At 52.7% G+C, this 17439-nt stretch overlaps 1 protein-coding gene across 1 annotated transcript in view; it reads right to left on the bottom strand.

The window, feature by feature from the left end:
* Positions 1-16194, bottom strand: part of LOC103111037 (guanylate cyclase D-like) — a 39073-nt gene extending 22879 nt beyond the window's left edge. Inside the window, exons 1-12 of the mRNA XM_007520256.2 lie at positions 16187-16194; positions 15344-15921; positions 13153-13413; positions 12285-12656; positions 11552-11636; positions 10863-10959; positions 10651-10779; positions 9245-9325; positions 6305-6481; positions 5929-6085; positions 5631-5780; positions 639-787 (exon numbers count right to left, since the gene is read on the bottom strand). Of these exons, the coding sequence (XP_007520318.2) occupies positions 639-787; positions 5631-5780; positions 5929-6085; positions 6305-6481; positions 9245-9325; positions 10651-10779; positions 10863-10959; positions 11552-11636; positions 12285-12656; positions 13153-13413; positions 15344-15921; positions 16187-16194 (2244 nt within the window). The remainder of the gene's footprint in view (positions 1-638; positions 788-5630; positions 5781-5928; positions 6086-6304; positions 6482-9244; positions 9326-10650; positions 10780-10862; positions 10960-11551; positions 11637-12284; positions 12657-13152; positions 13414-15343; positions 15922-16186) is intronic.
* Between the last annotated feature and the right edge of the window lie 1245 nt (positions 16195-17439).

Raw genomic sequence — 17439 nt, 5'->3', positions numbered from 1 at the left:
GGTGTAGAGGGGGTGTAAGAAGAGGAGTGGGTGGGTCTCTCCTCTATTGGCTACAGCCAATGAGAGGCCCAGAGAGGTGGCCAGAGGTATGGGGGGGGGGGGAGTGTTGCCTCAAGCATGAGTGGCTGGCCTTATGGGAGCCATTAACCAGTTCAGTCAGGCCCACACACTTCACCTCCCTCAGACATGTACAGACTTGCCTCACCCCTCTGGCTGCAGTCCCTGAGGCAACTTGGAGGGACCCAGACCCCTCACCTTTAATGCTCACTGATGCAGGGGATCCATGCTCTCTCCATGGCCTCAAACAGCCTCTCCACCCTGTGCAGACAGACTAACCTGGGTGTGGACTCCACTTCCCTGTTTCACAATTTCATCTACCCTAAGTGAGTCCCCTCATCTCTTTGTGCCATAGTTTCTCTCCTGGAAAGTCAACACAATGTTTATGCCTCTTTGGAGGGTTCATATGAGGATAAAGTCGGCACAGGGAGGGAATGAAGCAGGGCTCTGGGTTCGAATGGTGGGCCTTTGTCACCTCTCAGGGACTCTCAGCCCCTGGGACAGCACTGGGCTCCCACTGGGCAGTGAGGTGAACTAAGCAGCCTTTCCTGTGAGCACACAGCTCCCTGGGGGCCACTGACCTGGGTGTAGATCTGGTCCAGGCTGGGCCTGTCCTCCGGAGCCTCTTCCCAGCACTGGTTCATCAGCAGGATGCACTCGGGCGGTCCCTGCTCTGGGGACACCAGGGGCCGGCACAGGGGTGGAGGCGACACCAGTTTCCTAATGATTTCTGCAACAGACACCCGCAGATGATGGACCTGAGTTCCTCAGGAAGGCTGGTGGGAGGGGGCTAGCTGAGGTCTTGAGAAGGATGGCAGGCTGGGGTGTTGGGTTGTGCAGGGCTCAGACCCCTGGGGACCCCTGCAGCCCCTGCTCTGGGCTCCTTAGCATGCTGGCTTGTGGGTCCACTCCAGGAGCTAAATGATGAGGGGCTGAGGGGTTGCATTCTGCCTTCTGGACCTGCTCTCACCTCTTCTCTGTGAGCTATGAACTAGTTGATGAGAGCTCTGAGCCTCAGGTTCTCCATTGGTACAACAGGCTTGGTCCACCACCTCCAAGGGAAAGGACCGAAGAAAGGGCTGGTGGGCTTCAAGCCCCTGCCCCCCCCCCCCGGCAGGCTCAATTATACCCAAACCCTCCATTACCACTGCTGTGATCCACACACTGTGCTTAAACCTTCACACAGACTCTCCCTCTCCCCTTCACCTCCAGCCCCCACACCTGGAGTCTTTCTGCTGCCAACTGTCTCCAAGTGTGAGGTCATCATTTCTCTGAGACCACCCTGGCCTGGCTTTCCTATCCCCACTGACATGACAGAGACCACCAGATTAAGACGAGCTCAGTGTTCTGGCACTGCTACGGGTCATCTCTCTGTGTCTCTGTTTCCCTACCTGACAGTGGACGGAAATAACCCCAACTCAGAAAGCTGCTGGGGGGGTGAGGGGGAAGAGACTCATAGGGGCCCTCAGAATAAGAGGGCTCAGGCACCAAGCTCAGGTATGTAGCAGGTCAGGAGTGGCTGTCCAGATAATCTGTGTACCATGCACAAGTCCTGTCAGCTCTGTGAGTCTGTTTCCTCGCCTATGCATAGGATACATAATGCACAGCATGGTGACTGTAGCTGAATTACATATTTGAAAGCTGGACTGCGCTGCACCCAGTAGAAGGCACACACTGCAGTGCACAAGGACCCAGGTTCAACCACTGGCCCCACCAGTAGGATAGAAACTTTATGAGCAGGGAAGCGGAGCTGTTGGTGCCTCTCCTTGTCTGTCCCTTTCTACCTCCCACTTCATCTCAATTTCTGTTTGTGCCTAGCCAGAAAAGAAAAGAAAAGGAAAGGAAAGGAAAGGAAAGGAAAGGAAAGGAAAGGAAAGGAAAGAAGAGAAAGGGAAAGAAAAGGAAAGGCAAGTGGGAGCAGGCATTGAGTCCGAGCTATAACCTGGTTGGAAAGCAAAAAAAAACAAAAAACTGTAGAAATTTGAGATGGAGGAGTGCTCATTCAGTAGAGCACGTGCATGAGGTCCAGAGTTCAAGCCCTGACGCCACATGAGAGCAGCATGGGTGTTGGAGCAAATGCTGTTACATCTCTCCCACCAGTCGGGCACATGCTTTACTCTGTGCAGCTCTTGCTCCCTGCCACGACAGGCAAGCAACACGCGCAGCGTCAGTGGAAGTTTCACGAGTAGCGAAGCGGTGCTGTGCTGCCTCTGCTGCTCTCTCTGCCTCTCTTGCTCTATCTCCTTCTATTTGACATTAGAAGGGGGGAGGACTGCAGGGAACAATGGAGTCATGTATGTATAAGACGCCCACATCCCTGGCACCAAAGAAAAAGAATAAAAAATGCGCTGGGGAAGCCACTCAGTACTATTGTATCTGTATAAGGCCCCAGGTTTGCTCCTTGGCTCTGTACTAAAAAGCAAGCAGAGCGTGTGCTTGGCATGCAGGCAACCTGGGTTCGAGCCCTGATGGCACGCCTACGGTGCTATTAGGACACTGGAGGAAACCGTGGCACCTTCTGCTTCTCTTTCTCCCGCTAACTGAAAAAGTGACCCAGAGTGGTGAAATTGCTCATGCACGAGGCTCTAGAGATTTAAAAAAATTTAAAGTTGCTAAAAGGCTAGATCATAAAAATTTAAATCACAGGAAAAAACATATATATTTTGCAACTCTGTAATGTGATGGATGTTAACTGAGGTAACTATTTTGTAACGTATGTAAATATCGAATCATTATATTGTACCCAAAATGAATATAACATCATATGTCAATTATGCCTCAAAAAAATTCAGTCGATTGAGTTCATTACACCTTGCTTCTGAGTATAGCACATAATGGTCTCCTTGGTATCTGCAGCAAAGAACATTGTTAGTGAACTGTGATCACCTGGTTTCGATAAAGCCTAAGATTACAGCTTTTAAAAATGGGAACAGAACAATAGATATCCTTTCTGAAGTATAGTGGACTACCCTCCTCTGAATGAGTCTGGGACTCTCCTCTCCAGAGGAGGCGGGAACCTTTGGCAACAGTGAGAAGCTTCATTCTGGATCTCAGATCCATCCTCACCCCTCAGTTGGCTTCCTTGGTGGTCACACACGAGTCACTGTCTCATTTTACAAATAAGGGAAACTGAGGTCCCTAGAGAAGAGAAGGTCATCCAGTGTCATCAGGCTAGAGAAGGTTTTCAAGTGGGCCTGGTCTTTCCTCTGCCCAGAGTTTCCTAGCATGCAGATAACAGACCCTAAGGCCTCCTAGAAGGAGTGTGTGTGTGTGTGTGTGTGTGTGTGTGTGTGTGTGTGTGTGTGTTAGCTCATTTAGACAGTGCGCTGCTTTGCCATGCACCTAGTCTAGGTTCAAACCCAACCTCCACTACATTAAAGAAAGCTTCAGTGCAGTGGTCTGTTTTCACTCTGTCTCTGCTTTCTCTGTCTCTATCTACAATAACAATATTTTAAAATAAATTTTAAAAGGGGGGGCTGGGAAACCGTATGTGTTTATAAAGGAGTGTATGCAGATGGGATCAATATAACATCGCACACATGTGTGCCTCTTCCCCCCCAAAGTCTTCAGATGGTGCTGTGATGACTAACACATGAACCCATCTCCAAGTGAAGCTGACCTCAGAGGAGACATGACTGTGGGTGTTTTCTCAGCTAGTGGATATTAAAAGTTAAATGGTTTCAAGTGAGCTCCAACTTTACTAGACACGACAGTGGGTCTGCATATGCTCCCCTGCTGGGCCCAGGCCAGGCTACAGCTCAGGCTTCCTGCACAGGGCCAGGGCCTAAGGCATCACTGTGATTGGTCAGCTGAGCCGAGGGCTGTCTGCACAGCTCTGTGGGGCTGTGGGGCCACAGGACACTGCATCACAGGGGACTCCAGGGAGCAAGCACTCAGCTCAGACCAGGAGACTTAAGCCTAGACACACTGATTCCCCTTGCTGAGCCCCACTTTGCTCACCTCTGAAAAGAATCCCCTTCTACCAGCCCTGAAGGGCTTGGACTGTGGATCTGGAAAGCCTGGTGGCCCTCACATATATAGCATCTTACAGAGGTCATTTTTGTAGCCTTGGAAGTGGCATGGTGGGCAGAGTACCCATCTTGTAAGTATAGGTCCCAAGTTTGTTTCCAGACATTTCTCGTGCCAGAGTGATGCTCTAGTTCTCTCTCTGTCTCTGTCTCTCACAAATCAACAATAAATAGTGACTCAGGAGGTGGTACAGTGCATAAAGCGGCAGGTATTCAAGCCCAAGGTCTGAAGTGTGATCGCTACCATTGCATGCGTGACATTGATGTTCTGGTTCTCTCTGTGCTTCCTCCTCTCTTTCTAATAATAAATCTTTAAAAATAAATAACAAGCAAGTCCTGCTTCCCAGTGGGGAGTCTGGAGAGGACCTTCCTCTCCCACTCCCAAAGCTGCCCATATGGATGTTTCAGCGCCCACTGCCTGCTAGGTAGTTTGGCCAAAGCTGACTCCTCAACCTTTCTTAGGGCCCCCATGCTATAGACAAGCTGAGGCTCAAAACCTGAAAGGCATTTGTGCAAGTCACAGGGTGAATTAGTACAGAGCTGCGCTAGTGTTGGTGTCTCCCAAAGTCGATGTTATCAACATGCACCCTCAGAACCTGGAAGTAGCAGGCTCTGGCCTGACCGCCCCACCTGAGGCTGGCTGAGGACTCCAGGCTTGATGGAGCCCTTGCCTGAGGGCAGGTTTGCAGACTCCATTCTGCCAGTGCTTCCCTCACTATGCCTGCAGAAGAGGATCAGCTGAGGAGTGTTCAGCAGCTGGGCTGACGGATCCCCTGCCCCCCACCTACCACCTCATAAATTCATGTCTGGAATGATCATTAGTCCTCAAGCAGCACTTTGGTGGAGAGAGAGAGTGGGGCCAGACTCCCCTGGAGCTGGTGACTGGTGATTACCCATGGGGTGGGAGTACATGGGGCTGATGGGCTGAGGTGTCAGGGTGTTTGTGTGGGTCAGGCTGTGGTCAGCTGCAGAGCAGCTCAGAAGGGAGGAAGCACTTCTGGATGTCAACCCTGACATGGCTCAAAAGAGAGGGAATGTCTGGGGCCTGGTGGTGACAGGCAAGCTCTGAGCTATTACCCTCCAACTCAGAAGTCTTGGGGTAGAGGTGTCCTTGAGGGAGCTGCACCCAGGCAAAGGATCAAGCATCTACATGCTGGGCAGCCTGGCCACATGGACCAGAAGGAGGCCCTGGAGTTATTATTGGAGTCCGATCTTAGAGATAAGGAAACTGAAACTCAGAGGAGGTGAGTGAGTGGGCATGATGCAGGTGTCTCATGTCTGGAGAAGGACAGGGGTCTGTGAAGAGACAGAATTCATGCTGGGCAGCAGTGGTTAGCTACAAGCACTTGTGCATGTAACAGTGGTTTTGGGGAAATGGGGGAGACAGTGGAGTTTTCACCCAGATGACAATATTCTTAGCTCTGGATTGGTCAACAGCCTGGCTTAAGTCAAAGAACCCTCCAGGTCAAAGCAGGCACTAGGCTGAGTCTGTGTGGCACTTCTAGACGGGTGGTTGGGCAGGGTGTGAAGATGAGGACACTATACCTTCCGCTGGGAGCCCCAAGGAGTGGTAGGGTGGCCCTCGTGCCAGCACCTCCTGCAGGACAATGCCCAGGCTGAAGACATCGCCTTTGAGGGTGCCCCTGATGGGCCCCCTGACTTGGCGGAGCAGCTCCGGAGCCGTCCATAGCAGCTCTGCAATCACAGACAGGACCAGGAGTGTCACATGGTGAGGTCAGCATCCTCCCACCCAGCCTTGGAGGGGAGACAGGAGACACTTACCCACCCACCTGCCTCACAGACATCCAGTTGAAACAGTGGCTCCTGCCTACCCTGCACTGACCTTTGGGGGCTGTCTGGGGCCTGGGAGCCCGCTGGGCATCCAGGAGTGCTGAGTAGCCGTGGTCAGTGATCTTCAGTACGAAGCGTCTGTCTACCACACAGTTCCGGGACTTGAGGCGGCCGTGAGGGAAGTGTCGGTGGTGTAAGTACCTCATGCCCTGGAGTGGAGAAGATCGAGGTACGTCAGGCCTGTCACAGAGGAAAAGGGCTCCCAGAAGCCCCACAGGTGACAGACTGCCGACCACTCTTCTTCCTACTTTTCCACACTGCTCAGGCTTCTGGTGATGGGGAAAGAACCTCATCTGGGGATGGGGGGACCCCGTATCTCATCCTCCCACCACCCATCCCCATTCTCTAGGCCCAGGGAGGCTACTCACACGGATCAAATCCAGCAGCAAGGAGGCCTTGAAGGTCCAGTCCAACCGCAGGGCCTCATTCCGCAGCAAATCCTCCAGACTGCCCCGAGCACAGTACTCCAGCACTAGAGCACAGGCCCCGGGGGACACAAAGAGGCCCAGGAAGGCTGTGATGTTCTCGTGCCGCAGCTCCCGTATCTGTCAAGGCAGGGGGCAGCTGAGCGACTGTCCCCACAGCCCCTGGTGACTGAAGCAGGGGTCGTCTGTGCCAGGTCTTAGCAGCCAGCTGAAGACTGAGCACAGAGACATCAGGAATGCTGGAAGAATGGAAGGAAGAAAGGAAGGAATGAAAGAAGGGAGGGAGGGAGGAGGAAGGAAGGAAGGAAGGAAGGGAGGGAAGAAGGGAGGAAGAAAAAAGGAAGGAAATAAAATAGGGGGAAGAAAGAAAGGAAGGAAAGAAAGAAAAGGAATGGAAGGAAGGTAGAAAGATGTATGGATAAGTCACTGAGTGGATGGACGGAGGATGGATGGATGGATGGATGGATGATGGATGGATGGATGATGGATGGGTGGATGGGTGCAGGTCTTTCTCTTTCTCTTTCTCTTTCTCTTTCTCCCTCTACCTTCTTGATTTCTGGCTGTCTCTATTCAATAAATAAATTAATGCCAACCAGACTTCTCTGGGCAGACGGCCCCACCAATATGTCCTGGAGCCCTGCTTCCCCAGATTCCTGCTCCACTAGGGAAAGAGACAGGCTGGGAGTATGGATCAACCTGCTAATAGTCATGTTCAGCGGGGAAGCAGTTACAGAAGCCAGACCTTCCACCTTCTGCACCCCATAATGATCCTGGGTCCATACTCCCAGAGGGATAAAGAACAGGAAAGCTATCAAGGGAGGGGATGGGATACGGAGTTCTGGTGGTGGCAATTGTGTGGAATTGTACCCCTCTTATCCTATGGCCTTGTCAGTGTTTCCATTTTATAAATAAAAATTCAAAAAAATAATTAATTAAGAAAAGAGGTCACTTTCCTGGGAATAGGAGATAGCTCATCCTTGTTGTTGATAAGGTTTGGGTTCCAGTAGGGAACGTCGTGGATACCACTAGAGAAGCTCCATGGGTGGGGGCGTGGTGCCATGATGTCTTTTCCTCTCTCTAATATGAAAGAAACTGAACTGAGGAAGGCCCTTAGGGTGGCATCATAGCGGTATAAAGTCTTGGGCTTATTTCCAGCATCACATAAAAAAAGGAGTAAGAGAAGAACTCCTTCTACTCACAGGCAGCATGTAGGAGAGACATGATGGAGAGACCCTGAGACTGTACAGAGTAGGAAGAGAGGCCCAGCTAAGCCCTCTATCACGACCACCTCACCATGGCATCAAGTGCATGGGTAAGGCCCTTTTAGGCGCTCTAGAACAGGGTGTAGCAAAATTTCTATTAACAGTCCAGATAGCAAACATTTTAGACCCATGTAGTTTCTGTCACAAATACTCCCATCTGCCCTTGTAACACAAATGTAGCCAAAGGCAAATCATAACTGAATGAGCACAGCTGTGTTCCAATAATATATATCTATCCCGGGTGCCCAATCAGCCTCATTCAAGGCACCTGTGGACCCTGCCCACAGATGGAATCCCTGTGCCTAATCAGCCTCATCCTCAGCACCTTCTAGCCCCCCACATCCCAGGCTGGTTGGTTTATCAGCCTAATTCAGAACACCTGTGTGCTCCGTCACACTAAAATTTTAACTACGAAAACAGTGAGTGGGCCTTTAAGTCAGTTTGCCAGCGTATGCCAGCTTATTTAAAAGATGAATACCACTGAATGACCACCAACCAATAATGCCAAGTACAACCGAAGAATCACTCAGCTGAGCCCTGTGCAAATTTTCTACCCATAAAATAATAAGATACTATTGTAAAGCCCAGCATTTGGGGGTAAGTTACACACTACTTGGTAACAGATAACTAGAATAGCATATTAACATTTCCGAAGTCCTCTGCCTAACCCAAACATTTTCCAAAATGATTCGACCACATATAGGACCTATGTATATAGGAAAAAGTTTCAAGATGCTCATTGGGAAATGTTCAACTTAACCTCCAGTCACTTAACTTCTCTGAACCTGATTTCAGATGATGGTCATGTAGGGAATAATAAAATTCATGGGGGCAGGCAGTGGTGCACTCAGTTAAGTGTACATACACCACTATGCATAAAGATCCAGGTTCAAGTCCCGGCTTCTCACCTGCAGAGGGAATGCTTCATGATCGGTGAAGCAGGTCTGCAGGTCGGTCTCTCTCTCTCTCTCTCTCTCTCTCTCTCTCTCTCTCTCTTTCCTTGTCCTGTCAAATTAAAAAAATAGAACAAACAAAAGGAACTAATAAAATTCACCATCTTTCAAAAGGCACACAGCCTGCCAAAGACAGTTCTGGGTTGATAGTGTCTCTCATCCTGGGCATTTCCCTTGAGTATATCCTCCTTATCTCTGTTTCTAGCAAAGCTAAATGTCTATGGAGACAGAATTCCATCTGGGGTCTTCCTACCTCTGTCCTCCATCCCACAGAGGTTTTCAGGATGGCAGGGATAAGTGACTAGGGGCTTTCTGGAAGAAGGGATCCTGTCTCACTTCTTCACTGCTTTTGCTCCAAACCCCAGGACATTCATTGGCATAGTAAGCACTCAGATGGAGGAGAGGGAGCTTGGAGGGTAGAGACACAGAGTGACAGCTCTCAGTAGTCTTGCTGATGCCTTACGACAATAAGAGAGGGGATGATGGAGAGGATCCCACGGGCACTGATGGAACTTTGGGTATGTTTGATGTGTGGCAGTGATCGTGCATGACTCTGACGGAAGATAGACACCTCCCCATTAAGCTTCAATGGGACCACTGCAGACCATTGGGGGTCTCCTGATAACCCCCCACCCTGCAGGCCTCCTCAGCACCCTCCACAGCCCTACCTTTCTCAGAAGGCCCAGGCAGCTAGGCCGCAGCTCAGGGCTGGAACCCAAGTCAAACTTCTTCAGCCACACCCACTCCCCCTGTTCAAGAAAGAGCGCAAGTTTACCTGCCGCCCTTCCCCAGTGGTGTGACCTCGGGGGCACATCCCAAGCCCCTCCCAGCCTCAGCTTGCTCCCCACAGACGTGTTCTTTCAGTGTGCCCTGGGCTGGATAGAACCTGGTCAGTCACACAAAGGAGGAATGTTGACTGCAACCCAGCTTTGGCTCAGACCTGGCCTCCAATGTTCACACCGCCTCCTCCTAGCTCTGTGACTTTAGGCTGGTGGCTTCAGTTTTCTGAGCTTCACCACCCAGTCATGAAAAGCTAGGCTCTTGTCTGCACCCACATCTTGTGGGGTGGATACAAAGTGTGTCTTTGGTTCCTGTGTGGTCCGGGAGGTGGTGCAGTGGATAAAGCATTGGACTCTCAAGCATGAGGTCCTGAGTTCAATCCCCGGCAGTACATGTACCAGAGTGATGTCTGGTTCTTTCTCTCCTCCTGTCTTTCTCATTAATAAATAAATAAAATCTTTAAAAAAAAAAAAAAAAAGTGTGTCTTTGGTTCCTGACCTGGAGGCTCAGCTGACACCCCAAACCTTATGAAGAGAGGGGGCCTCTGTGATTCTAGGGGAGGTGGGAGGAGCAGGGCCCCTGTTGGGGGCCTGGCCCAGAGCAGGCTGCATTATAACCTCTCCTCTCTCAGCCTCCCCCACAGCCTGTCGGCGACCTCAAAGGAGCAGATGAAATGTGCTTTGTACCCCACTGAGCCTTGCAGCAGAACTTAGGAAGGTGGGGGTTCCCCAGGGGAGAAGGTAGAAAGGACAAAACCTGAGCCTCGGTTTCTTCTGCAGGAAGAATTATCTGGGCTCCTCAGCCGTTAGAACTGGGCCCTCAGTAGGAACACACTATGAGACCACAGCACCTGAGAAACTGCGGTACCTCAGCCACCTTGGCCTCCTGGTCTGACCTTAGGCCTTACAGCCTCGCTCTGGGCCTGTGCCGGCTCGGGGGCTGCCCCGAAGGTGCCCCCCACCCCAGGCACTTGAGCTCTTTGTCTTGAGACAGGCCATGGGTGAACCCTGGTGGTGCCCGAGAGCAGTGGTCAGAAACTGGATGTTCCCCAAAGTCAGACAAAGAGCCAGGCTGGCTGCTCGTGGGGATCTCTGACTCCGAGTTCTAGCCCTGCCTCCTCCTTGCTGTGGGAACCAGGGAAGTCACTCACTGCCCATCTGTGAGCCGCGGTTTCCCATTCTGCAGCAGAAGGGGATATTCAAAGAATGAGAGACGCTGGTACCAGGGATCCTCAGTTCCTCCCAAACAGACCACAGCTCCCTGGCCCGGGCGGGGGTGTGGCAGAGGCCCCTACCTCATATAAGGCCACGTTGGTGGGTTCCTGGGGGGTTGGCTGGCTCCTCGCAGATGCCTGGGCTGCTGATCCTGGGCTACCACCCTCTGCCACACTTCTTGAGTCACTCCTACTATCCACGTGTGACCTCTGCAAGGGGCCAGGCAGGGTCACAGCTCCTACTGGGCCTCAGCCCTAGGCCTGTCCTCCCAGCCCAGCCCTAACCCACCCACCCGTCTGCTGTGGGGTTGATGGATGAAGGTGAGCTCCTGGGCTGTCAGCAGGATCCGGTGAGGGCGCCTAGACAGCCACAGCTGCTGGAGGCCTGACCTGGAGGCGAGAGTGCAGGGAAGGGGATGGAGAAGCACCAGAGAGAGAGAGTCCAAAGCCCTGGGAGCCTGTCTCTGTCCCCCTCTTGATGCCCTAGCAGTTCTAGGTGGGCTGAGAGGGCACCCTGACCACTGCCCCCACAGAGCCTCTTGAATCCCCAGCTGATAAGCCTGCAGGTCCCCAGCTGCAGTGTCCCCAAGTCATCTGAACTCTCATGGGGCAACCAGAGTTTGAGGAGGGAGCTGTGGGCAGGGGCTGCCTCTTCTAGAAGTGGCCAAGGCCCAGGGGGCTCAGAGAGCTTCAGACCTGGAGGTATTTGTTTCAAAGGAAGAAGGTCTTGAATCCATGGGAGCTGAGCCCCCATTTCAAGGCAAGCCTGAAACTCAGGGAGGGACGGCAGGTCTGAGGCCCCAGGCTTTTACTTCATGGCTCAAACAGACTTTTTCAGGGGGGTACTCTGGCTTTGAGGGGGCTGACTGCTGGGATGGGCAGGAACTTGGGGGCCTCTGAGAGGCTCCTGCAGATTGCCAAAAAGATCTTCTCTGGAGAGAGGCCCTCTGGGAGGGGAGTTTAGGTGCAGATGGTGTCTCACCTGACAAGGCAAGCCAGGGTCCCCCCGGCCAGTACCAGGACACATGCCAGGCCCAAGACGAGGAGGCTGCCAGGGGGCTGCAGACCTGCAGGGAGAGTGGGGGATGTGATCCCTCTCAGGACTGACCACCCAAGAAAGGCAGCCCTGTCTCTCAGCTCCTGTACTTGCTTCTTACTCCTGCCTGAAATACAGAGACCCAAATGTCTGCTCAGTCTGCTGTCCACCCCCCCCCCCCGCCTCTCCCCCAGGTTTTAGAAAATTCTACCTAGGAAAGCATGGTATCCATATCAGTGCCCTGCATTCCTGTCTGGGTTTTCCCCTCAGGCTCTCTGCCTTGAGGCCCTATAAATCCCACTGTAGGCCTGACCACATTATGTTGTTGTTGTTATTATTGTTGTTAAAATGGGAGTGTGATCTGTGAATGTTCTAGTCCTGCTCTATGAAGAAGAGGCCGTGCCAGATTGCCCTTGTGTTCAGTCTTCTCAATGGAACTACAGGCATTTCCTTTGCCCCTGTTTCTGCTTCCACATAAGACTGTTCACACAGAGTGAGTGTGTGCAGATGGATAGATGGATGGGAAAATAGATAGGTGGATTGATGGACAGATGGATGACTATATGAACCAACAGATGGATGGATGAGTAGATGGAACAATAAGCAGATTAGCTGACAGGTCAATGGATAGACTCATGGATATGTGGATGGATGGATGGATGGATGGAAGTTTAGTTACCTCTCATGCATAGTGTATTGGGGTCAAACCAGCAGCTGGAATCCCGGGCTGGAGGGGCCCCTGCAGGAAAGTGTATGGCCCTTCCCAGGGACTGAACTTGCCATGAGCTTGTGTCCAAGATATGAGTGGGGACCAGCTGACTTCCTTGACCATCTGTATCCAAGATGACATACTGGGCCAGCCTCCGGCCCTTCTCATCCGTCTGGAGCCGCTGGCTAAAGCCAGACACATCCAGGTTCCCTATGTGATCACCTAGGTGGGCCCCTGACAGCCCTGTCCCCTGGAGCGCAGAGTGGTTCAGAGCATGGGCCAGCAGGACAACAGCATCGTAGATGGTTCCAAAGAGTGGGGACACCTGTGGAGGAGACGTCCCTCAACACTCCCTCCCCTGTGTGCTGGCTCGTCCCCCTCACGTCCAACAGCCTCTCCTTCTGAGCTCCACATCTAGATGCAGAGGAAGAAGAATGGCTGCAGGGAGAGCAGCTGGGCCAAAAAGAGAAGTAGAAGAGTGAATTGGAGCAGAGAAATACAGAAGCAAGAGACACAAAAGAGCAGACTTGGCGAAGCAGGTCAAAGTGAACAGCAGGGGAAACACACACACACACACACACACACACACACACACACACACACACACACACACACACACACCCCGGAGTGAGAGAGTGAGAGTGTACTCAGGGACTGGACAGAAACACTGGATTAAGAGTCATGACCTCACAGTGCAGGTGGGGCCTGTTAGCCATGGAGGCTTGAAACCAAGGCCAGTGAGACCCAGAGAAGAGTAGAACTTGCCACCTGCTGACACCCCACACCTGGGCCCTGTGGCCTACCTCCCCTCGTTCCTGGAGGGCAGCCACCTCTTCACTAGCACTGGCGGCTGCAAAGGCCTCGTCCTGGGGGCTGGACTCCAGGCTGACTGTGAGCACTGCGTCGTAGGCCTCCTGCAGGGGTCCGCTGGCATCCAGGGCGGGGTAGGAGCGGTTGTGGTAGGGCAAGGCGAAGAGCATAGTGTCGTAGGGCAGGAAGACCAGCCTCCCGTCTGCCAGGCCCTGGGCTTTGGCCGCGCTCAGCAGGGCCACCTGCTCCGAGCCCCCCAGGAGCGCCGAGTGCATGCACAGCACCACAGCTGTGGGCAGACGGAGCTCAGCACACAGGCCACCCTGGACCCCCCAGTCTGCAGCTCTGAAGCACCTCAGAACTCTGGGCTGTCCCTCCTCTGTAGCCTTCCCCAGCCCCTCTCAGCGTGGGGAAAGGGGGGCTTTCCCTTCCGCTGGTTCCTGTAATAGCGACAGTGGAGGCCGCTGAATCTGAGTCCAAGCTATTCTGAAACACTCCCTGTGTCTCCCAGCTGTCCCTTGATAGTTCTCACTAGTTCCCCTGTCACCAAATCATCACTTACTGCCAGCTTACTGTGTGTGGTCCTAGGTCCTTTTACATTTATTTATTTATTTAAAATTTTATTGGTTGATTTTGCAAGAGACAACCAGAGCAACACTCAGGAGTATGTTGTATGCTATGTACCTAATGTCTTTGAACTAAGTGATTAAAATTGTTATTCTATTCCACTCTGATTCCCTTCTTTTCTTTTTCTTTTCCCTTCTGTCCTCCCTTCCTTCCTTCTTATTCTCCTTCCTCTTCCTTCCTTCTTCTCTTTCTTTCTTTCTTTCTTTCTTTCTTTCTTTCACCACAGCACTGATCAGCCTTGGTTTCTGGTGGTGTCAGGGGTTCAAACTGGAACCTCAGAGCCTCAGGCATGAAAGTCATTTAAATAACCATAATGCTATCTCCCCATTCTATTTCCATTCCCTCCTTTGCTTCTTCTTTTCTTTCTTTCCTTCCCTTCTTCCCTCCCTATCTCCCTCCCTCCCTCCCTCCCTTCCTTCTCCTTTCTTTCTTCCTTCTTCCTTTCTTTATTTCTTTGTTCTCTCCTTCCTTTATCTTCTATGGACTTTTGATTCACCACATCAGTTTCTTCGTTCAGATGATCTATACAATAGTCTGAAGGCCCACAATCCAGATGAACTCTTAAGTCTCCTTCTGTAGTCCACTATCTTCCAGGTACCCACCCTCTATGCCCCTCCTCCACCCTATATCCTGTTTACCAATCTTTCCCTGGTTAACTACTTTCCTTACACTAGACCAAGGTCTGGAGAGCTAATTCACCAGGTACAGCACAGGCCTCATCATATGTGACCTGTGTTTGAGACACCTCTGTCTCTCTGTCTCTCTCTCTGCCTGTCTTTCTCAAGAAGTCGCCCGTAACAGTGACATCATGCCTGCGTAAGGCCTCGGCACCACAAGAATCCATATGTGCTGCCTCCTCTAAGAAGCCTCCTCCACTTTCTTTTTTTTTAATTATACCTTTTATTTATCTTTTTTCCATTTTGTTGCCCTTGTTGTTTTATTGTTACAGTTATTGATGTCATCATTGTTGGATAGGACACAGAGAAATGGAGAGGGGAGGGGAAGACAGAGAGGGGGAGAGAAAGATAGACACCTGCAGACCTGCTTCACCACCTGTGAAGCGACTCCCCTGCAGGTGGGGAGCTGGGGGCTTGAACCAAGATCCTTCCACCAGTCCTTGTGCTTTGCATCACGTGTGCTTAACCCACTGCACCACGACCCGCCTCCCGCCTCCTCCAGTTTCTAACGACTGCACCCTCTGGGGTAGCCTTGGTATATGTCACAGTCACCTGCTTGGACATGTCCTCAGGTCACCAACAGTGTGCGTCTTGTTTATCCTGCAGCCCTGAAGCCCTCAGGGGACTGACTTGCAAGAAGCCAGCACTGAAGCCACAGGCCTGGGAGGCTCTATCTATCCTGCTGTCTCTCCTAGCACCTGGGTACTGCACAGTCTGCTGCTCTCAGTGCAATGGGCAAAACCGAGATCAAGTTCCTCCCTGAGCCCCGAGCCTCGAGTCCCCTGGCTGTCTGGCAGGCAAAGTCCCTGAGCTTAGAGCCACCCTGAGCCACCGAGGGCTCAGCCTGGGATGCGATAGATACCCACAGCTCATCTCTGGATCCTGACCCCCCCCCCCAGGACCCACATCACTCACTTTTCACGCCCTCAGTGCTGAGCTGCTTCAGGACCTCCATGGCTCCCTGTCCCCCAGGTCCCAGGGAGGTCACCAGCCCCACAGGCAGTCCACGCATCCTGAGGTTCACAGCCACCTGCTGGGCTGTAGCCACCCAGATGTCTTGATGGGAGGACACGATGGCCACGTGGGCCCAGCCAAAGTGTCTCATGACAGACAGCAGTACGTGAGCAGTGGAAGGCAAGGTGGTCACCAGCTCCCGGCCTCCCTCTGGTGCCCCACAGGCCCAGGAGAAGAGGCTCTTGCCCCAGCTTTGGGCCAGCAGGGCCGCAGCTGAACAGTAACCAGGATTGGCTGGACCCACAAAAGCAGCTGCTATGTTCTTGTAGGTCAGGAATGTGGCCAGGGCACGAGGGGTGTAGCAGGCCGTGGGGAGCAGCACGGGGGCCAGCCGAGAGCCCAATGCCAGGGCTGGGTCCTGGTTGACTCGATCTACAGCCAGCTGGACAGCTGCATGAGGGAGGGCCCGGGCAAAGACAGGGTCACAGTCCCAGGGCCCCAGCACCCCCAGGGTGAAGTTGCCTGCCTCTCGGGCCAGACTAGGGAGGAAGCCAGCCCAGAGGCGGACACCCAAAAGCATCACAGAGAGAAATGGCAGGGAAGAGACTGTGCTGAGGTGCCAGAGAGTGGAGCCCCACAGGGCCTGGCAGGCCATGCAGATCTTCTGGTATGGCTGCATCCACTACTGGACTTTAGGATCCAGACCCCTCTGCTGCTCCTGGGAAAGGGAAAGGCAAAGCCTAGTTTCCAGTATTTTCTGCCAGCACTTCCCCTATGACTTTGAGGTGTCATCTCTCCTCATACCTCAGCATTCTCGTCACTACAGTGTGATGTCTGAAGAATCCTCGTCTTGGGGCCCCAACACTATCACCCCCTGCACCACTGACTGACTTACTGCCAAGCTTCACATGATTAGTGGTCCCAGGCTGGGCTGCACCCCCGAACCCCCATTCCTGCCCCTCCAGCCCAGCACCTATGCCACAGTCTTTGACTCTGCAACCCTGGTTGTCTGTCTGTGGGCAGAAAGCCTGTGCCCAGCTCTGCTTCTGATCCCCTCTGGGCCTTTTCTGGACAAAGCTCTTCCTATCTTCACTGTGTAGATGAGGACGCTCAGTGTGACTGAATGAGACGGACGGGTATGGCATGTGGATACGTCCACTCAGCTCACATCCCACCCCACAAGGACCTCGCTGGACTGGGACACGTGGACTGGAAGTCCCCCACCCCATCGTCCTGTCCTGGGACTTGATGCCACTCCTCCTCCCCGGACTCACCATCTTCCTGCTGCACAGCTTAAGGCAGACTTCCACAGAGGCTACCTGGGAGGGTGGGAGAACCCCTCACCGTGGAGAAACCTCCAGCCTGAGCAGAGTCCACAGCACCCCAGCTCAGATTACTGCTGCTGCCTTCGGACAGGAAAGGGACTAATGCAGGGTGGTAACCCAAGGACAAGAGATGGACATTCCTGTCCCAGCAGTGGCCCTTTAGCTCCTGTAGTTGAGTCACCCTCCCAGTGCCCCAGTGAGGCACTTTGTGTCTTCCACCGGAGCAAGACCTTCACCACTCACCTACACACCTGCCATCTGAGCCTCCTCACAGATCCTGAGATGACACTGCAACTGCCACACTCATGTGTAGTGATACCAAGCTCTCTGAGCAGGCTCTGGCCCGAGCAGCCCCCGTTGCCACCTTGCTTGTCACCGTCACTGTCACCACTGCCACTGCCTGCCAGCTTCCTGAGACACCAGCCTGGGCAGGGCCTTCTTCCCCACAGTCCCCTCAGGGGCCTGAAGAAACCATTTGGAAAAATTTGATCAGTTTAGACCTCGCAACTCTGGGGAGTAGAGCACAGAAAGGAAAGAAGGAAGGAAGGAGAAAGGAACTGAGGGAGGTAGACAGAAACAGGCTGAGAGTATGGATTAACCTGCCAATGCCTATGTCCAGTGCAGAAGCAATTATAGAGCCAGAACTGCGACTTTCCGCACCTTCAAGTTATTTTGTAAAATCCTCTTCACACTCATCATTCCTTTCTAGATTGTTGGCAGGTCGATCCACAC

The sequence above is a fragment of the Erinaceus europaeus genome, chromosome 17 (assembly GCF_950295315.1).
Source record: "Erinaceus europaeus chromosome 17, mEriEur2.1, whole genome shotgun sequence".
Taxonomy (NCBI): domain Eukaryota; kingdom Metazoa; phylum Chordata; class Mammalia; order Eulipotyphla; family Erinaceidae; genus Erinaceus; species Erinaceus europaeus.
The sequence above is the reverse complement of the archived record's forward strand: the minus strand, read 5'-3'. Positions and strand labels throughout refer to the sequence as shown.